Source organism: Egretta garzetta, unplaced genomic scaffold (assembly GCF_000687185.1).
Source record: "Egretta garzetta isolate BGI_Z169 unplaced genomic scaffold, ASM68718v1 scaffold4, whole genome shotgun sequence".
In the NCBI taxonomy this organism is placed as follows: Eukaryota; Metazoa; Chordata; class Aves; order Pelecaniformes; family Ardeidae; genus Egretta; species Egretta garzetta.
In genome coordinates this window covers 1,909,797-1,930,716 of record NW_009259329.1, presented here as the reverse complement: position 1 = coordinate 1,930,716, position 20,920 = coordinate 1,909,797, and the positions used below count along the sequence as shown (strand labels likewise).

The following is a 20,920-nucleotide window of genomic DNA, read 5'->3' as shown; positions in this document are numbered from 1 at the left end:
TGGATTCTCCTGAGCTGCCCCAATTTATCCCTTCTGTTGCTATTGTTAACTCGAGAAGTCTCATTCTCTTCACTGATTTGTGTCATCTAGCTTGCACCCACTAAATGAGCAGTAATAAGCTGTAGATAAATAACTCCTATGACTTGCATTTAGTGTCAGAGTGGTGTTAACGGCACTCATTCACTTAGACGGCATTGACACCTTGATAGTGTATCTAGATGTAAGGATGCTTTCAAATCAGACCTAGATGCTGAGAACAGCTTGCTGCCTGTCAGTCTGAACAGCCACATACAGGGTTTGGGGATTTTCTTTGAAAGCTGGGAATCCTGTCATAGAAACATAGAATTGTTTAGGTTGGAAAAGATCTTAAAGGTCTTTGAGTCCAACTGTTATCCTAACACTGCCAAGTCCACCTCTAAGCCATGTCCCCAGGCACCACATCTACCCATCTTTTAAATCCCTCCAGGGATGAGGACTCAAGCTTTTCCCTGGGCAGCCCATTCCAGTACTTGACAACCCTTTCAGTGAAGAAATTTTTCCTAATGTCCAACCTAAACTTGCCCTGGCACAACTTGAGGCTGTTTCCTCTTGCCACTTGGATCTTCCCTGACAGCTCAGGGCAGTAATCAACTATTGACAGTCTTACCACTCTAGTACCTTACAATAGCACATCTTGTGTTCCTTTTTTTAATTCCGAGTCCCAGAGGCACCTTAGGGAATCTTCAGATCCACTGAGTGCCCGCTGCTCTCCATGGCTGCTTTCCAAACAGGAGATCTGGCTTCTGTGAACTTCCCAAGGAAACACTTGGGCCTGAGGGCAGTCATAAATGAATAAGTCCCCGCTAGTCATGCCACAGAGGACTCTCTAATCTGCAAGGACAGCAGCTCTGGAAATCAGAGAGACAAGAATCTGAGTTTTAAAGGTGTAGGTGGGCCTGCCTATCACTGGACATGGATCTGCAGGGATAATATCCAGCACGAGGACTAAATTACCATATGCTATGGCAAGCTGCTTTTCCTGCGTGTTGATTGCCATGTTGTTGGCTGGTTTCTGTGACTCTGGAGGTGGGATGCATGCTACATCCTGCCTGGAGTTCAGTGGAAAGACAAGGACTGTTCCAGATACAAGCCCCGTGAAAAGGAGCTGGTTTTGCTCAGCTATTTCCAGGCATCTCACTTGGGCAGAGGTGTCCAATGTGTCACACAGCGTGGAACAGAAGGAAATGGGCAAGACCGTTCTTACTCCAACCGCACCTGAATGTCTTCCCTCCGATGGGGCTCATGACTGGCTGCTTTATTTGTGAAACAATTTGCATATTATTAATTTTCCAGTTTTCCCTTGTCATAATAATAAGCTATTCTAGACAGAAACTCTGGAGAGGAGATTAAAAAGCTGTTCAAGCCTGAAACAAATTTTCCTAAATCTCATGCTTAGAAAAAGCAGAAAGGAGCTGGCTATGCTTGTCGTATGCTCAGAAAGCTAACCCTACCTTTGCTGCCCCCGCGAGTTGTTTTGTTTCTATCCTACCCCGTATGCCGTCTTACTTTAATGCAGTGTTTCTGAGATGCAGTTCACCTACTGTGGTGTTCCAGATGACGACTTCATGTGTGTCTTCAGTTTGGGTAAAATAGACACAGTTCCCCCCGTGGGACAGTGCAACGCAGCCTGTATTTGGGACAGGTGCCAAGGCTGATGGCTGTAAATGAGGTTCCACGCTCCTAGATACAGTGCGCTGTGGGAGACCAAAACGAGACTGTTTCAGTCACACAGGGCTAAGAGTGTTACTGGTGCTCCTGTGCCATCCGGTATGTCTGTCAGCAACCCCTGGTCTGATAAATTCCACACCTGAGAAGAGTTGGGGCAGGGGGAGAAGTCATCAGTGCCTGAGCTACTTTTTCCTTAGTCCTATTTAAGAGATCAAACAATATACCTTAACTAACTTGTACAGAAACATAAGTAAAGTCAAAGGTTGACATCCTAATGCTAGAAAGCAAAACATTGCCTTCTTGCTCTAAAACAAATGTTTGAAGCACCTAGAGCTATTCAGCCCACTTGCTTCCTTTGCTCTGAAAGATGCCTAATTAGATTCTGCGCATTTTGGACTGTGCTGGCTGTTTACCTCTTTCTTTGGCGAGAGATGGTGCTCCAGATGTTGTGTATTCCATCTGGCTCCTGCTCACAGATGGCGAGACCTGAGGTAGCTTCTCTGTCTACAACCTTTGTGATTGTGGCTGTAACTTCTGAAAATCTTGTTCTTTCAGCACTCTTTAAGTTAAAGACTGGCCATATCTTTGTATCTGAGGAAGAATACACAATCATGTGCCCCTCATCCACAAGAAGGTGATGTGAGGGCTGTTCTTTGATACATGTGTCTTGGATAATAAACCTTGCTCTGCCAGAAATCAAATTCCAGATATGCAGACTGTGATCCATGGCAGCTGAAACAGCACAGGTTCCTTTTCCAAACACTTTAGCACACCTCACCTCAGCTATAAAATAAGGGATTCACAAAACAAGGGATTCGCAGTGCTTTTGGCAATTGGGAGAATGTTGGCAGCTGGGAGGTGTCTCTGTGTGTACAGCTCAAGGATCTCCAAGCTGTCAGAGCTCTTTTCAGACACGAAAAAAAGCTTTCCAGCCATAAGAAGTGGAGAAGGCTTACTGGGGTGCCCAGGAAGGGCGCGCAGCATCTCAAAACCGTCCATATTCCAGACAAGCATTGAGCCATCCTGGGAACCTGCCACCAGCAGCCAGTAATCAGAACTAAGTGCCAGTGGTGTGACACCTGCCATGAGCCACTGAGGAAAGGCTGTTCTTGGTACCACAGACAGACAGGAGACATTCTGAGATTGTTCACATGCTGTGTTTCCCCAGCTGGAACCCCCCTGTACTGTCTGAACCCCGTAGTCTGTGCCAAGAGCAAGATTAGGTTCCCTCTGACATATCTAGGTCAGTGTGTGCTTTTGTTGTCCTGACAACAAAATGACCCACTTTATCCTCATTTGTTGAAGCCATTGCGAATGGGACTGGTGCATGACTGAGCACAAAGGCAAATGGACCTTTTTCCTGCCTTTGTGTAAGCTCACAGGAAAAAAATGTGTTTCTACAGAAATAGATGTTCTCTCTCCTTCTTGCTCTATTTATTTATTATGTTTCTTGGATCTCATTCATAACAGATGGATGATTAGATTTATTCTTGGGCTGTATCTCTCTCCAGGACTAATCCTACCTTTGAGGAATCCGGTGAGCGTTGTGCGTAGGGGCCCTCCAGGTGGCTGGAGAAATCCACCCAGTGGAATGAGAACAGGATAGCGTACAGGCACTGCACCAGCTTGGCCACTGCTGGCACGGCTTCCCAATTACCTCTGGGTAAGAAGGGACAAAAAAAAGGAGCCTGGCCAACACTTCTGTGTATGTTACGCTCCTAAGAGGGCAGAGACAAAACCACGTTTTAGAACATGACTGTGGTGGGCCTGTGGGAGCTGCTGTAGTTGTATTTTATGTGACGTACAGTATGTAACGAACTGAGCTGGCCTTATCTGGCCAGGCACTTGAATAACATAAGGAAGGCTACAGCGTAAAACATGGGCAAATGTAATGGTGTGGGAGGACTTTTCCCCTGAGGAGTGAGTGGGTGTTCTGAAGAGAAGACAGAGGAGCAGCACTTGTGCCCTCTCTTCTTGCAAGCGTTAAAGCTAACTAGGGAGCCCAGGTGATTAAGAGGTGCTGCTACTAGATGTGGGGCAGCGGACGCTTTGGTTGTGGTGAACTGCTCTAATCAAACAGACAAAATGTCTGTCGACAAAGAAAAACCCTCAGGTTCCCATGCAGAGGCCCTACCAGAATGAGGCATTTATGAGTCTTCTGATGGATCCCAGAACAGAGAATTTTGTCACTGGCTGTAATTCCTCAGAAAAGTATTTTTACTTGGAAAGAAAAATTCCAGTTCTTTCCTCTGGTAAACATCTGCGTCACGCTCTGTCACTCTGACATAGCTGTTACCTTCAGGGCTGTGTGTATTACTGACTGCAGGCTTCAAACAGAGAAAGTGTCCCCGCGTAAGGCGTAGGTCTGGAGAGCTGATGCAGTCAGTTCACATGGCAAATCATCAACAACACTCTGCTCCAGAGGCAGTTATTTTACAGCTGATCCAGTTCATATTCCCTGCAGAAAGAAATACTATTAGAGCAGAGAACAGCAGCCCTGAGAATGCAGTTATTCTGAAAAGACTGAGATAAAAAAATGGTTTTGGGGGGAAGGAGCAGACAGAAGGATTAACAGCCACCTGCAGTGGAACTAGGATGCATCTGCTGAGGAAGTGGAGGGCTCCTGTTGTCACAGTTCCTTCTTTAGCCTCTTAAACACTCCAAATATATATATTTTTTTAATTTGTTAGGTTTTTTAATATGTTTTCTTCTCAGTGTTTGGAGGATCCAGATAATTTTTCAGCTTTGTTAGGTTTTTTAATATGTTTTCTTCTCAGTGTTTGGAGGATCCAGATAATTTCTTTCAGCTACTAAAGGAGTGTGGTGATAATTCTAGGATAACGGTTCATAAAAGTTAGCTTATTTCTCTTTTTCAAGCTTCCTTCTCACAGTGGTTGTTGATGCTGCGCAGAAAGGTTGTGGTTCGTTCTTGTGGCTATAGGCACGAAGCATGCCTCTGCAGAGCACTGTATACCCCCTCTTGCCCAGTCCTTACCCAGCACATCCCAGTTTACCTCCTCAATTCCTCCAGCATTAGGCAAATGAAATGGCTCAACTTCCTCAGATTTGCAACAGTGTCAGGGAACCACAGTGGCTGAGGGGCTACCTGGGAGTAACCAGAAGAGTGGAGTTGAGACACGGCTTGTGGATTAGTCTGTTTGCTTTCAGCACTTCAGTGCTAGATGCTATCCCATGGTATGCCAGACAGCCCTTCCAGGACTTTCATTGTCTTCCTGTTAGTAGGAAATGTTTTTCATGACTCTCAATTTTTCTTGCTACAATCTAAGGCAGGCTGCCTTTCTGCAGATGTAATAACTTCGTTCCTTCCTTGTTGCAGTAGCCTTTTACATATATGAAGACTACATGACAAAGTTAGTAAAATCACTTCAGATCTCCTTGCTTGGAGATACCTGTTTAAAAAAAAACAAACCCCAAACATCTCTTTGTCATCATTGAAAGCACTGAATAACATTATTTATTATTTCCATTGTCTTCTGATTTCAGACCCTGTCCACCAGTCTGGAGACACAAAGCCCTGCTCCAGAGCTTACAGGTATGAGTTGCTCTCCTGGGTATTGAGGACACAGAACACAGGAAAAGCCATCCGTCAATGTGAATGTGACACCCCTTGGTCCTTCTGTATTTCACATGATGCAAGCAGGTCAGCATTCCCCATCTCCTCTGAGCTAGGCATACTCCTGGATGTGGTCAGGGAGACTGGGGGAAACATTTCTATCGTTTGGTGTGTTACTGCTTACCAGTCAGCACCAACCTCCCCTCTCAGGATACAGCAGGTAAGTTAGCAAGTCTCTTCCTTCCCTGCATCTTTCCTGTTGTATACAACCTGGTGTTGTCTTGAAACAAAGAGCTGTTCTCCCTGACAGCTCTGGTTAGAAGGACATTGCAGTCCTGCTGGAACACACCTGATTTGTGGTAGCAGTGCCTCTGCTCTGGGCCGAGCAGCCCGCACCTCTCTGCCTTCTGGGCTGCCATGCGCAGCGCTGAGGCCAAGCGTCTGTCCAGGCGATGCCAGGCTCCCCGTCAGCCGGCTGCAGCACATAGCAGGTGGGCAGCGCGTTCTCATCCTGCCAGTACCACTATGTCAGGAGCTGGGCAAGAGTCCCCTGACAGCTGCAGAGTTAGGGCCTCAAATTCCTTCCCTGCAATGAGCCGAGGCACAGTCTGGTGCCCACAGTGGTCCTCCAGGAGTCCCTGCAACAGGCAAAAAAGGTCTGGCATTCAGGTACCGCTTCTGCAGTGACAGCTGGGACATGGACTGGCTGCTTGCCTTTGCGCCTAGGATTGCCAGGGAGGGCTGCTCAGAAAACCTGCTGGTGACCACGGCACCCTTGTGGCTTCCATGCTGGATGGGGGCAGCCAAGCAAAGTCCCAGCCTGCCCCATGGTTGAGGAGAAGGGACTTTACAGGGGAGAAGGGGCTTTACAGCAGCTGTTCCTCAGGCCTTTACAGTGTGTCTCAAGTCAATTACCCATACAAAACTATTGTTTTTAAGATTCTTAAACTAGTCAATACTATCATAAAAACAGTGACATGGGAAAATTAAGTCATTCTATCGTGTTTAATTTTTCAATCAGTCTGAACACTAGTGGTACGCAACTTTAATTACTGGAACTCTACAAGAGGCACCGAGATGTTCAAAATCTCTCAGGAGGGATTTCTCCTGTGAAGACTTAGGGATTTGGAGCATGGATGACCAAGTAAGCAACTTAGTTTTTCAGGACAAGGAATCTTAAGACTGTAGGTTTTTTGCTGCAGCATTTGAAGCCTATCTTCTGTCATAGAAGCTAATGATCCCCAACATTCCAGTAGCCCCTTTTATGCTGGAAGTTCTGTGAAAATAGTTCAACTATCCCTGACATATATCCAGTGGAATTCATACATGCCATGAACTTTTCTTCCAATTGAATATAGAAACAAAAGAATGATGTAAACCCTCATGTCCAGGTGCTTGAAGATGCTTCGCCACCTAACTCTTCACTGGAATCCATACAACTCAAGCATAGAAATATACTTAATCCAAAAGCTCTAGGAAATTGGTACGGCAGTATTTGACACCTAGGAGGCTTCTAAAGAGATGGAAAACCTATGAGCATTTTGTTGGGGTTTTTTTCTCCTGTGTCCCACAGTTTTGTTGGCCTTTGGACAGGACAGGCAGGAGAGAAGTGGTTTACCTCAAACACTAGGCCCTGCTTCTGGGTATGCTTTCTCCAGGAGGGTCTCTCTGTAGCCATGTCTGGATGGAAGGATTTGTGCAGCACACCAGAAGTTAGGAATTTGGAGCTGGGTTTTTACTTTGTCTATGTGTCACATTAGACCTTACAGCAAAAATGCAGTTTGTGTTGCTATCATCTAATGGGTGTTGATTTTCATATAGATGACATAGTGGTTAAGTCTTGTAAAACCGTGGTTTCCAGATCTCTGCAGGTTTGTGCCCATGTTACTACATTACCAATGCGAGTGCATTTTCAAGGTTCTATACTGGCTTGTCCCACTGTGGTTTTATTTGCTAATATGAAAACTCTGGATCTGGAAATTTTGGATTACATCGTTACAGAATACAACAGAGCAGCATTGATCCAGCAAAGTATATTTCTTACATCTTGCTGCGGCAAATCCTCCGTCCTATTTTAGGACCACTCAGCCACACTGTTGGCCATCTCAGCAGTGATAAATAGGCACAATAAAAGGCAATTCTACCCACAGGGAATCTTTTCATACAGAGTCAAGTCTGTGAAATTTTTATGGCTGCTTCCCCTGCTGTGCTTTTTACAAGAGAGATTACCGCTTTCTAGAAAAATCTTTGTGACACCTTTTAAGTGACTTACTCACTGAATTAAATCAAACAACAAACTAGGTAAATTTAAGATAAATTAAGACAAAGCAAGTAGGAGAAAAGGTAAGCACCTGAATACAAGCATGAGTGCTCATGCCCAGTGCCTGCACGCACGCACTCTCTGCTGTTCCCTAATACACGGGTCTTACATTCACGGGCACTTTTCACACCTGCCAAATTGAAAGACATGGGGAATATAAAGGACGTTTTTCTCCTTACGTATGTTTTGTCATGTGAGATTGTAATTTCTTCTGAACTGGAATATTCTCTCCCCCAAATTATGTAAACATTCATGGCACTACATAATCATGCGATAAAGTAGTACAAGAGAGAATGCTAAAATTAGGACGTGGAATGGCTGTATCTGCAGCTTTCCTTGGGACTGTTGTAAGTGAAAAGTGATCACTAATGAAGTCTGTGCCAGTGTCAGACGAGGAGAGGGCTCCCTTGGGTTAGGAATTATCGTGTCTACACTACTGTCCAACGGGGAGCAAGCACTCTCAGCGTAATATCCCTGGAATAATTCATTAGCTCTCACGAAGGTTGCAGTAGTTACGGGAAATCCTTGTATCGCTTTACACTCCAGCCCACATGAATTCCAAACTTTGCAGTGAGAGAGTGGGTTTGACTTACAATCCTGTCTTTTTTTTTTTTCTAAAAATCCAATCACATCCTTCATCCCAAAACCGTTCCTGAAAATACAGGAGGTCTACCACAACTTGGACAGGTGTTGCAAATAAAATCTTAACACCAGCTGTGTCCTCATATGCCTGCTACTTTCAGGTTGTCTGCAGTTCTCATGCATTCCTTCCAGAAACTGCAGCTGTAACCATTTCTGTAAATTCTGACCTGTAAATGCTTAGGCTGGAAACACCTCACTGTCCAAACAGCATATTCATCGTGTTATCTCCTACTGGGGGGGATGCTGCAGTGTTTGCTTTCTTTGGAAGGCACTTTTTGTGCAATTGAGAGCCCATCTAAGCCTATGTTTTCTTATTTAAAAATGGAGACAGGGTGAATGATTTTCAGAAGAAGGGGAAATGGAGTTTTGTAATTCCTGAAAATCTGAGTCATTGCTACCCACTGCCAGTTACTTTAGGAGCTCAGTCTGGCAACTGTGTCCCAGTAGGCAGAGGAAGTGGGAAATAGTTGGATATTGTCCAAGAAGAGAAGTTCTTCACAAATATTTCTTGCTGTTACAGTGGTGGATGGGAATCAAATGTGTGTTGCTCGGGGTTTGGAGAAAGCCTGCATGCTTTGCTGTGTGGTGTGCAGACCAGCATTGCGCTGCACTGAGCTGCTGTTGCACAGTAGTGCCTAGGCTGAATTTGGCTTCACTGCAAATGCCGTTAGTTCCTGAATTAATGCAGAATTCTGCCATCTCTGACATGTTCCAAGTGCAAATTGGGTGGGACAGAATAAAGCTGTATATAAAAGGCAGCAGATTATAGGCATCTTCACTTTCAAATGAAGCTGCAAGCTTACAGCTTCTCTGCCAAGCACAGTGGTCTCACCACATCGTAACGCTTTGCAGACTCTAGCAGAGAGAGGACCTGGATTTTTCAGCTTATTTACCTGAAAAAACTGAGCTGATGAATGTTGCTGGAGGGCTGGAACGGAAGAGGAACCATCTTCCCACAGAGAAGATCCCGGCGTGTATCTGGATTCCCTGAGTTCTCCCCAGCAGAGACTGCTCGTTAGAGAGGAGATGACTAACGGCACTGAACACGTCAGTGGTGCTGCTCTCCAGAAAGCTCCTTCTTTTAAGGAAAGCCTGGGAAAATTTCAGCTACTTTGACAGGGACAGTAGGAGATGATTGACTGTCTGCACTGAGATGCAGTGAAACTTCACCGCGTCCTGGAGCGATCCGTCTGTATTTGAAGAGGACAGATATCTCTATAGCAACCGGTGTTTGTCACTTGGGCAGAATCCCCAGGATCTTTTTTGAAGACACTAAATGTGCTCCCTGCAGGTGCTGTGTGTACACCTGAGGTCCCTTTGTTCGCTACCCTTGACTATTTTAGAAATACTCATCTGTGTATTTTAGCATCGGGTAAGCCTACCTGTACTACTATCACTTACGGTTCAGGCACTCAGCCATTTAAGGTAGGTTCCTTAATACCCAGGGACTATGCCTATGCCCTGTCACCCTTTGCCTTCTGTCAAGCTGTGCAAGGGTGAATTTACTAAGGCGTTTAAACTGTGCACAAGAAATATTTACTACTTTATGGCTACGTCTGGACGGGGGTACCATCCCCAAAAAAACAGCACATGGGAAAAGGTAGAAAGAAAAATTGAATAATTTACAAGCTCAAAGGCAGGAAATGGAAGCTATCCACAGAGAACAAGTGGAAAAATAACATCTTTGTCCAAATGCCCTTGGAATGCACAGGGAGAGGAGGTAACTGCTGCAGCCCTCTCGGCAGAGGCCCTGTTGGAATAGGTGTCTCCACCTCACGTTCAGAGCATGCTTCTCAGTGTCTGCCTTCCATGCTGGTCTGTTTTCCAGTATTCACAGCACTTCACGTGCCGTTTCCTTTTGCTTCAATAGGTGTTTCTGTATTTGTTCAGTATCACTTTTCCCATAAGAAATGCTGCTTTCTCCGTGTCCTGTGGAAACAGAGATGGTGCTGTACCAGCAAAGCAGATTCACTCACTCAGAACCACCTTCTGCTTCCACATTTTCTTGTGGGAGACCATAATCTACAATTTCTGTTGCTTTTTGCCTTTTCCAGGAAACTGAACTGAGCATGTCAGAGAAAACCAGTATCAGCTAGACCAGCTGCTGTGGTTTTTCTGTTTCTCTCATGAAATGAGATTTAAGAGGCTGGTGTCTATCCTCGTCTGTCCTCCCTCTGTATCCCTCTGGCATAGGGAGGAATAATTAAAGAAAAATTAGTAATCTGTATTTATGGCTTCCTTTTGCAGACAATACTTAAATAATCTCCACAGTCATCTAGCCAAATAAGAGATTAACCAACATCCTCATCTATCATAAATCAAAGAGACAGGGAGATGAATCGTCTTACCTTAAGAGACAAACATTACGGACAGCCTGCATTAGGGTTTAGCCTACATTAGTCTAAATCTAATTTAAGCCAACATTAGGACTCTAAAGGCATGGATTTTTAGACTGTTCTTCAAGGTGCCACAATCTGTGACGTACTATATGCATCTCACACTGCGTGTACCTGTCATTATTGCTGGTTGCACCAATTCTTGTCACTAACAAATGAAAGAAAATTAGCTCGCTCGCTGATTCAAGCAGTTGGTTGCAGTGGGACCAGAAGTCCCCAGCTAGCAGATCTTTTTTTGGCAAGTCAAGATCTGCCAGCTCGCTTGAGAAGCATCAGGGGCTTGGGATAATTTATGTGTGTTCAGGTTTCTGGTGAGCTTTCTGTAATTTGCAGATCAAAACCAAACAAAATCAACCAATCAAATCTTTTCCAGGAACATTGTGGATTTCTTCAGGGTATAAAAATGTTCAAGCCTCAAAACATACCAGACCTGTTTTCCTGCATTCCACATCTATAGCCTACCTGTGCCCTAAAGCTACAGTGAAATCAACTGTCTCACACTGATTCTTCCTAGGTTACACCTGCAAGCTCTCTAAAAAATTTCCTCCCCAAATTCTCTTTTGGAACATAAAGGAAACCACTAAGAGTCATTATAGAAATATTATAAATGGTACTTTTTCTGGAGATAATGTGTGAAAGATGCAAATGCACCAGTGTAAAAGAGAGACCAGGCTGAAAGATATTTGTGAATGTTGATCTTAGCACTATTGACATCTCCTTTTTGTCAGAAATGTCATCACAGAGCTGAAGTGAGTAGCAACTGTGAGTCACGATGGCAGCGTGGGCTCTGACACGATAGGGAACTTGTGTTCTCACCGTCTGTCTGTTCCGTGAGCCATCATCCCCCAACAGCTTGCTCACAGACCGCTGCCTTACAGACCACATGAGAGCAGGATTAAATTCTTAGCTGGAAGGTAATATTGTGGGTGTTTACCAAGAACCACACTGTTGGTGTCTGATGAAATGCAAACCCCTTTAATTGGCCTTTCCTTACTGTGGATGGGCACATGGGACAAACCAGGTCTCCCTGGGGCCAATAGCAAGAGCATCCTAAAGAGGCAAATACCTCATCTCTGGTATCGACAGTGTATTTTCTCCATTGCTAGTAGTTTGCCTTGTCAGTGTCCTGTCTTTGTAGAGATGGAAGAAGCTCATATTAAATCCAAACTACCTTTGTGAGCTTTCTAGAAAATCTTTCATAAATGTATCTTCTGATTTCTCATTAGTTTGGTAAAGAACTAAGATATCTTGAGAGAAAAAGCCTTGCTGCGGGAAAATGCTGGATATCTAAGGTGGTAGGAAATGCCATGCTGTGCCAGCCTTACCTTCCATATAATCATCAGTCTCGTGTCTTACGGTAGCCAGCGAGGTCCTTTAAAGAATAGCACGAGAACCGTAAAGCAGACAATTATAGTTAGGGGCCCAAATAAAGATGCGCGACTGTGAAATGCATAAAGCTGTAATTTTGAATGCTTCTATGTGCTCCATGTGCTATTTAGACTGACACTCTCGGCACTGATCTAGTGCTTTGCACCTTTAAAGCACCGTACAGCCATGAAACGGGCTGCAGGAAGAAGCAGCAGGCGTTTGGCTGCTCATCACCTGGCAAGCGTTAAAAGGACCAACTTCTCTGCTGCTCAGGAGATGGCCAAGGTAACATCCATCCTTATCCTCTGGGTCTTTCCGCTTAGCTGGATTATATAATTTGGTTACTCATTGGACAAAATGTGGAAGAATGTACATGCTGGCGTTAATAATAAAAGGAAAAGGGGAACACAGGAACACCGGTTGCTCTAGCTTGGCACTCTGTTGGATTGGCTTTGCCCTTTCTCACACAAGCTTTTCAGCATAGAAATTCCGTCCTTTGGCCTCCTGTGTTTTTTACTTCAGTTCATTTACTGTGAAGAATTATTAATGTTTTCTGTAAAATTATCCTATGGGGTTTTTTTTTCTATGAACACAGTAAGGGCTGCAGAGCTTTCCCTATCTGTGAAGTTGATCTGCAACTGTGAAAAAGCTGTGGACACTGGGTTTGGCTCATTCTGTGTAACAGAAAAGGGAAACCTGTCAATCAACAGGAAATGCTGACAGCAGCAACTGAAACACTTTGCTTTTTCCATCAGGCAACCAGGGCCTCTTTGAGGATTAAACCTATTGCTAAACTTAGCTGCATCTGACTAGAGTATCAGGAGTTATCAGATCAGAACATCTTTGGAGGGAATGACGTCTGTCCCGTGGAAGTCTAAGCTTCTCTCCTGCCCTGTGCTGCGGCAGAGTTTGGAGCCGGGAACATTCTGCACAGCCAGCACAGCATGGGACTCTTGAGACGTCGTAGGATTTTTCAAAGCACACAAAATACCTCCTCTCATCAGTCTGCTCTTGTTTCTTGTTCCATCCAGGTCCTGAGCAAAATTTATTCCTAACACTGAAATGGATGTCACGGGAGAGGAGAGTGGTTAAACCACATCAAACGTTCTAGTGCGCTTTTTTTGAGGTTTTTTTCAAAGCTTGCACTGATCCCTTTTTTCATTGGTTGGGTCATACAGAGACTTCAAATCCCACACTCCAAAGCAACTTGTATTCTCAACTGCTCTGATAAATTAAGGAGTATTAATAAACATTTTAAAAGAGTTAGATCTGGGGGGAGACAAGCAAAACCCTTCAGAAAATAAATAGCCCTTTGCAGGTCCTGTGAGCCAGGTAGATGGGCTGCGTCGTGTTTTCCCCATCACTCCCATCTCTGTGCCATGGAAGCAGCTTGCTCCATCCCTCTAGGAAACGCCCAGCTACCATTTTCATTCTGATTGGAGCAAAGTCTTAAGGAAGAAGCATACGTACAGGTAAATTAGGGCTTCCCAGAAGTGTAGCAGCAGCCCTGTGGAACCCTCTGTCCCTGCAAGAATGGTTAAAACTTGCTGCTTATTGAAAGATCCATCTTTGCTTCTTGGGATGAAGGATGCCTGTCTGGAATTGTACCAAAGACTACCAGTGCTGAGCCATGGAAATTCAAGGACGGTTCTTTATCTCTCACTATGAAAGGCTTCACTAAATGAAACTTCTGACTCTCCTTTATGGCAGTTGTCTTCTCAACGCTAATCCCATTCCAGATAAGGTACTTGGAAGGTGTACAGAGCTTTAATTTTAACATCTCTCGGAATATTTCTCCTATCTGTTCTTGGTTAGCAGCTATGATTTGACTTAATCTGAAAGACTTTGAAGCGCAAGGACTCTGGCACTTAGAAAGCAGCTAACAGTACCATGCTAAGTAAATATTCACACTTATTCAAAGCATTTTGATTTTTTTTAGTTTTAAGTAGAAATACTGAGACTTCATATACATATATATATGCTAGAATTGTGTGTGTATATTTACCTGCCCTAGGTGAATGTCCTCCTTCCTGTTACAGTGACAAAAGGAAAGACAGCCAGCTGGTATAAACGCCGAAGGAAGTTTCCTTATTTCCCTCCCTGCAATCTCAAAGTCTGCTTGGATGACAACACTACAAATACAACAAAAGCAATGGACCTTGTACCATGTTATTCCTGCTCAGGCAAACCTGTGGGACATATCAAAGTTTGATCTTCAGTTAGAATCACTTTGTCATCAGGCCGAGGAGACTTTAAGTGGATCGAGGAGCCTGTGGCTTCTGAGTCTGGCTAGAGTAAAAGAAACACGCACGTTGCCTCAAGTGCCAGTGGTTACAGTCAGAGTCACTTCACAATTTTTATTTGTTGACGGCTTTTATAAAACAAAATTCCCCTTGAATCAGACATCTCATGAAACATTTATAGTCTTGTGCATGCTAGTGATACATCAGGTTTCAGTAGACCAGTATCTGCAAAACCAGACAGTGGAGTTGTCAGAATTCCTGTTTTCTACTGAAGGGGAGGCAAACTCACAAAATTAAGGCACTGTCAAAACCCAAGCCCACAAATCATTTGACCTTTTGTACTGGCTTTCATCTGGTTGTATACAAGGAATTTTTAAATTTTTTTTTTTTAATTGACCGTCAATTTTGAATGGGGACACACACACACACACAAAAGCTTTTCTTACATTCTCCTATTTATATTCCCAGTTGCCAGATGACAGCAGCAAACGTTATTGCTAGGGATGGCAACATCCCGCTCAACTGAGAGCCCAGGGCTACATCCCCATGCACACCATTTTCACCGCAGCGATCCCAGCCCTTGGCAATTAAAAAAACCTCAGAACAAGTTCTGACCTTTTGGGTACAATGCTTAAGATGACACTTTTAAGAACAAAATCAGGTATAAGAACAGCTTAAAACTAGTCTAAAAGCCAGTATTCACTAAGCAGAACATGAACGGACTGACAGACTCCTCCCTGAGCCATGCAAGGCATTTCATATTCTTCCTCACTCATTGGGCACAAGCTGCTTTCACAGACCGGTGGTTTGGCTGTAAGGAACCTACAAAGAACCTACAAACCTACAATCAGTATCTTCAGCTGGCGCACTTTTATCAGTCCTTTAAAGTAGGTTTAATCAGCTGGTGTGAAATCCGCTTCTTCAGCCTTTATATCTTAACTTAAGAATATAGGAAATGTTCCTTCCTGCATCCAGTTGAGCATTCAGGCTGTCCTTTAGCACACCAAAATCCCTGCTTCGAGCACAGGCCAGCATGTAGCTGCAGGCTTAGGACCGAACTTCAAAGTATCCAATTGTCTATATAAAGATGCAACATTTTAAAAAGCCAGTTTCAGGTCCATGAATTCGGTGCCCTGGCAATTATAAATAAATAGTAATAAATACTTATTTACACTCACACACCCTTCTTGTGTCCCACAGGATTACAAACAAACCAGAACCATGCTTCTTCCCTAGTTCAATATGATCAGGTTTGAGGTGGGACACGCCGTTATTAACAACGTGCAGCAACGCTACACAACAGTTTAGAATAACAACAGTACCAATACATCGTACTCGGAGCATTTCACAGCTTCAAAGCTCTTGCAAACCCAGACTTAGCTCTGTCCATTAGGAATCGGAGGGAACTGAGGTGAGAGAAACGGAGTTCAGCCAGGACACCAGAGTCGATGTCCTTATTGCATATAAAATGTCACATTAGTTGGAGATATGGCAGATGTGGGAGCTAGGAAAAATCAGATCAGGCTCATATGAGACCATTTAATTTCCTTGAGTATGAAATCCAATTTCCACATTGATTGTGTCTAAACAGTTTGTTGTTTTAGTAGACATCAAAAAGGTCAATGAAAACTCAAAGGAACTTATGAGTTGCAGAAGCACAAACCATTACCTCCATTCATAAACAAACACAGTGAAAGATTTTTTTGTCAATTGAAAATGCTGCATCATAATTGCTGACAGCTTGGGAACTGGCACCCACTTATCATCCTGGCACAAATCTACAAATCCCTGAAAATATGATCAGACTAGAGAGACAGAGACCAAGAAGCAAGCAGCAGCACAGAGAGCACAAATGAAATGCAGGGACCCGCCTGGCAGTGTCTTGGCTTCCACCTCTTCTCTGGAGTCTGAGAGAGAAGGACTGGAGGATAAAGGAGGTCACAGCTGGCTTTGAGACTCAGCTCTGGAAGAATTTTCTTGGCCTATTTACTGCGTGCCTACTTTTTTATTCAGCTTTTTTTGCTTTCCGTTTCCTTGTGCCTTCATTTAGCTCCTCTTTTGACTTTGCAGGAGGAGGCGGAGGATGGGAAGCCTCATGGGAGGCCCCATGCTGATCATGGTGATGATGATGATGATGATGACTACTGTGTCCACTGGAAACAGAGCCAAAGAAAACTGGGCAGAGGAAGCTTTCCACCGGAGCAAAAGGTGAGGCGTGAGAGTGAGTTGCCGTCATGAAAACCTGCCATGCAACAATGAATACTTAAAGTTAAAGATCACGTACACCAGCTATGAAATACTAACTAGCAAGGAGCGTTCCACTTACCCCAGATAAAAGCCCCTATTGCTACAGGACTGAAGGCTCTGTCACAAGGATCACAAGAACCATATTGCCTCTATGACAGAGAATTTAGCCTATAATTTCCTGAGCAGATCTTCCCTGGTACGTACAGCCAATGCCTTCAGTAGTGGCTTAGGAAGGTGAGCACCCTCAGTATAACTCTGTACCCTTTCTCTGGTTCTGTACATTTGTTATAGCAGCAAACCTGCTGTAAACTTACCTTGCAAACTATCATGAACATGGTGAAAAAGAAGATGAGGTTGGCTTCAGAGACGGGGAGCCAGTGAGTTTGTTGCAGAGTGAAGAGGACTGTGCCATACAGACTAGCCTTTGTAGGGCTAGAAGAGAAAGAAAAAGTTTTCTAGGCGGCTTGCATCGTTTGCATCCAGTCCTGAATGGTTCTTTAAATTCCATTTTTGGTCTGACAGAGAATTTACAGGCTACCTACTTACAAGGACATACGAAGAATCTCGTTTGTTTCTGGCTTCCAGACCCCACGCAGCAGTTGCTCAAAGTTAGACATCAAGGCAACACCAGAACCTGTGAAGCAGTAAACATGAACAGCTTAGAAGTGCCACAGCAGAAGAGAGCTCTGCTGTCTCTTCTAGACCCCCAAGGGATAAGGATAACCTAAAGGGAACAAAATGTCCATGACATGCTTCCCAAATGTGAAGGAAGTTAGCCTAAAACAACAGAGCAGGGCAAACACTTTCTAGACTTTCTATGAAGCGATTCTTGATGCAAGGAAAGGGCATTTGCCTCTGTTCCATTTACTGATGCTCAAATGCTTGCTCCAAAGAAAAGCTAAAGGAAGAACCCCCCCTGAAAAGATACGGGTGAGGCCAGAGACAGTAGAACACAGGAGAAAGAATAAAGAATTCCTGAATTCTACACCCACATTTCAGAGTGACTCCTGTTCCTCATGCCTCCATTGAAGTTAGATGATGATTCAGCTGACAGCCCTTCTGCAAGTATGAACAAACCCCTGCGCTCTAGGGAACTCGATGGATTGAAGCCAGCTGACCACATCCACTAACCAGCCCTGCCGGTCAGCGCTCGGTGGTGGGGTCACCTTAAGCCTCACTCACAGCTTCTCCCGTCCCTCCCCACAGGGCTGGGTGCCTCCCTGCTGCAGAAGAGAATCTGACATTTCACCTTTGACCCATCCGATAGCCATCATAATGAACCACCCGTGGTGGTAACGGTGATGAGCGTGGTGGACCCCAGCTGCAATTTTGCGAACTCTGACCACCTCCTTCATTGCCACAAAGATGAGCTTCACAGGCAGAAAGCTAACGCACTTGTAGAAGAGGTTCATGGGACAGAAGAATATCAAATACCTGGAATTAAACCACAAAGAGTTTAAGGACCCATTGGTCTGTCCTGATCTGGGACATATATCGAGGATTAAGAGTACCACGGTGTTAGCCTGAATTACGTCAGGGCAAAGGAAATGCTGGTTCTGTCATGCAAAAGCACGTAGAACCCATACGCACCGAGGAAATTAAGCTTGGAGTAACTGGTTAATTTGCGCACATTTCACTAACACGATGAATAAAATGCCCCCAAATCTTGAGTGTGTGCCACTCCTCTACTATATGTGGTAACAGTGCAGCGCACGCTGCTTTTGCTGTTTGGCCACGGTTCAGCTGCGGCAGCTATGAATAGAAATACCCGGCGATTGGCCTGGACCCAACCCAAAGCGTTAGACAACTGGTCAGAAAACTGGAAACTAGATCTAGGAATACAAAAGACTCAAAGACTACCTCACCCCACCTCTTCTTTCCCCAGTTAATCCAAGCAAGATAACGCATGTCACACAATCGCAATACCTCCCTTCACACTGGGGGGGGTTTCGTACACAGCCAGCGGCGTCTCGTGCTTAATTAAATTAGGTGACGCGCAAAAAGACTCACCAGACTGCTGTGGCCAGGATGACACTGGAGTTATTACTGAAGTAATCAATAGGTGATTCTCCAAGTAACAGATCAGCCAGTATGTAACTTCCAAAGCAGTGCAGCATCGCACAAAGCCAGGAGGCAAAAGGGCTCTTACGAGACATCTCCACAGCTCCTGTGAAGCAAATTCCACATGAGAAGCCGGATTCAGCAAATAAGCAGAAACTTCAAGACCCTCGAAGCAAGAGGCTTGTGGTGCATGGTCTCCCAACAAAATAAGTCACAGCAAAGTGCTTGTAAAACAAGCTACAACAGTGGGCATTCTGTGAAGCCTGGCCATGTACCAGATATCGTCAGGAAATGATGTGTGTGATCACAGCTTGCGGCCCCCTGTAAGGTTTGAAATGAACCGAGTCATTAGGAGTTTATGAATTGCCTAAGAGTTTATCTCCTGCATTTGCTGCTACTTCCTGCAATCAGAAAGAACAATTTTTTCCCTTGAAATCAATGTCTTTTTACAGTCTAAAAATAAAGTGCATACTAGTACCATTCTCTCCATGGCTTCAACCTAGGTGCCCTCTAGAATTCATGAACAATCTGTTCAGCTCTTTCATTCATAAGATAACCTGTAAAAATAGAACAGTAATTCTTAATATCTATTTGAAAGAAGAGGATTTGAGGATTCTTCCCTGCTCCTGTACTAGTTTGGCAATGCCCTCTGAAAATACAACTAGATCTTAAAACAGTGTTACTATTTGGAAATACAGCATGGTCTCCTCCCACAACCTTCTCTTGCCTTTTTTTGTACTCTTCTAGCCATTTTCATCCACCGCTGGACTTCTTCAAGGAAGCCTCTCAAGAGCATCAGTTCTCTAAGATTGTTCCATGGCCTTAAACTGCTCCGGAGTCCTTTGTGCAGCGTTTCAGACACCGACCGCTGTTCAGTAAGCCAGTAACAGGCAGTCAAAAGGGAGAACGCTAAAATGTTATGTCAACATTGCTAACAGCGGCCTACCTTAAACAGCAGTGAATCAGCATGTGCTGAAACTGTGACTGCCCGAGCTCCTCCATCCCGAAAGGCATTTGAACCAGCTGAAAACACAGTGGAAGGGAGACAGCTGCAACGGCCATGGTATGAAGATGGTTCTATAGGAACCCGGAGTTTAGCTTGAGGCTTAAATTTAGTAACGCTTGTTTTTCTTTGGCTCCATGAAGCCATGCTGTCTCCAAGGAGGAAACAGGACGTGACTGTCCTGACCCTGATCTTCAGCAGAGGGGCTGTGGGATGAAGCAGTGGAGGCATCTAGTGAAAAGTACACCCCAGCCTTATCATAGAATCATAGAATCATCGAATGTTTTGGGTGGGAAGGGACCCCCAGGGGTCACCCAGCCCAACCCCCCTGCAGGAGCAGGGACACCTTGAACCACATCAGGTTGCTCACAGCCCCGTCCAACCTGGCCTGGAATGTTCCCAGGGATGGGGCCTCCACCCCCTCTCTGGGCAACCTGTTCCAGTGTTTCACCACCCTCAGTGTAAAGAATTTCTTCCTTAGATCCAGTCTAAACCTACCCTGGTTTAGTTTAAAGCCATTGCCCCTTGTCTTGTCCCTTATCCAGTCCAAGTGGATTACTGGGCTTACATATTTTTAAAAGCTGTTTTCATAAGGGTTGCCTCTTAACTCCACCCTTCAGGACTGAATGCTGGAAGGCAGCTGTAAGCGATCGGGCCTCCAAAACCCAGCACTTGTGTTTACATGGAATTTAAATAGAACGGGATGTGCATTGTCCAGCGCAGAGACCCCACAGCTGGAGGATTTAAAAATCAGACCAGAGTGCGTTGGTTTGGGTTTTTTGTCTCCTCACTCATCAGGCACTGAAACTGTTCAAAACAGAGCACGAAGAGCGTACGCTCTATCAAAAATACACAGAGGAGACGGAATTCGGAAAAGACCAAGGTGCAGTCCGACTGCAAGGCACAGAAAGTGAAAGCTAAGATGCAGATCTATCGATCTGTACGAGATAAGCCTGGGAGAACAAACAAAGCGAGGTCACGTAGGGTGCCTGAGAAGATTACGGCGTGGTCTGGAAGGTGGGAAAAACCCAAGGTTTTACTTAGAGCCTTTTTGTATATAAATAGGAGAGCATCGCCACAAAAATAGAAAAGCCAAGCAACTGGACAGAAACGTAACACTTGTGTCCCGGGATAGCAGCGAAGAGGTGACTGAACTTCAATGTGGTTGGCATCCAATCTTCAATAAAATGTAAGATTATTTTTCAAAATCAGACTCGCTAGCTCTTGGGGTATTTTTCTGCTTTGTATTTAGACCCACGTGGCAGAACCGCTGAAAAAGGCGGCGGGGGAAGGCTCGGAGCCCTGACCCGCCTCACCCGCGGGCACCGAGAAGCGCGGGACCGGCGGGGCGGCGCGCCC

At 44.7% G+C, this 20,920-nt stretch overlaps 1 protein-coding gene across 4 annotated transcripts; it reads right to left on the bottom strand.

The window, feature by feature from the left end:
- Positions 1-6,831: 6,831 nt before the first annotated feature.
- On the bottom strand, positions 6,832-19,860 carry TMEM38A (transmembrane protein 38A). Of its 4 annotated transcripts, none has more exons than XR_004841709.1 (7): positions 19,037-19,296; positions 18,508-18,664; positions 17,747-17,931; positions 17,044-17,131; positions 16,812-16,929; positions 14,197-16,492; positions 6,832-10,172 (listed from the first exon to the last, which is right to left on the bottom strand). XR_004841709.1 is itself a non-coding variant. In XM_035892332.1 (7 exons), the coding sequence occupies exons 3-7, from the start codon at positions 18,651-18,653 to the stop codon at positions 16,256-16,258; spliced, it is 774 nt and encodes a 257-aa protein (XP_035748225.1). In that variant the 5' UTR covers positions 18,654-18,664; positions 19,037-19,115; positions 19,505-19,860; the 3' UTR covers positions 13,763-16,255. The 4 variants fall into 4 exon arrangements, 3 of the variants coding, with proteins under 3 accessions (XP_035748225.1, XP_035748226.1, XP_009634998.1); XM_035892332.1 differs by lacking the exon at positions 6,832-10,172 and adding an exon at positions 19,505-19,860 and having other exon boundaries at positions 13,763-16,492; positions 19,037-19,115; XM_035892333.1 differs by lacking the exons at positions 6,832-10,172; positions 19,037-19,296 and adding an exon at positions 19,505-19,860 and having other exon boundaries at positions 13,763-16,492.
- Between the last annotated feature and the right edge of the window lie 1,060 nt (positions 19,861-20,920).

Coding starts and splice junctions, on each gene's coding strand:
- TMEM38A (XM_035892332.1), bottom strand. CDS start 18,653: ATGTCTCGTAAGAGCCCTTTTGCCTCCTGGCTTTGTGCGATGCTGCAC. Junction 17,932..18,507: donor ATCCTGGCCACAGCAGTCTG/GTGAGTCTTTTT, acceptor GTTTAATTCCAG/GTATTTGATATTCTTCTGTC. Junction 16,930..17,043: donor GAGATTCTTCGTATGTCCTT/GTAAGTAGGTAG, acceptor TTTCTCTTCTAG/CCCTACAAAGGCTAGTCTGT.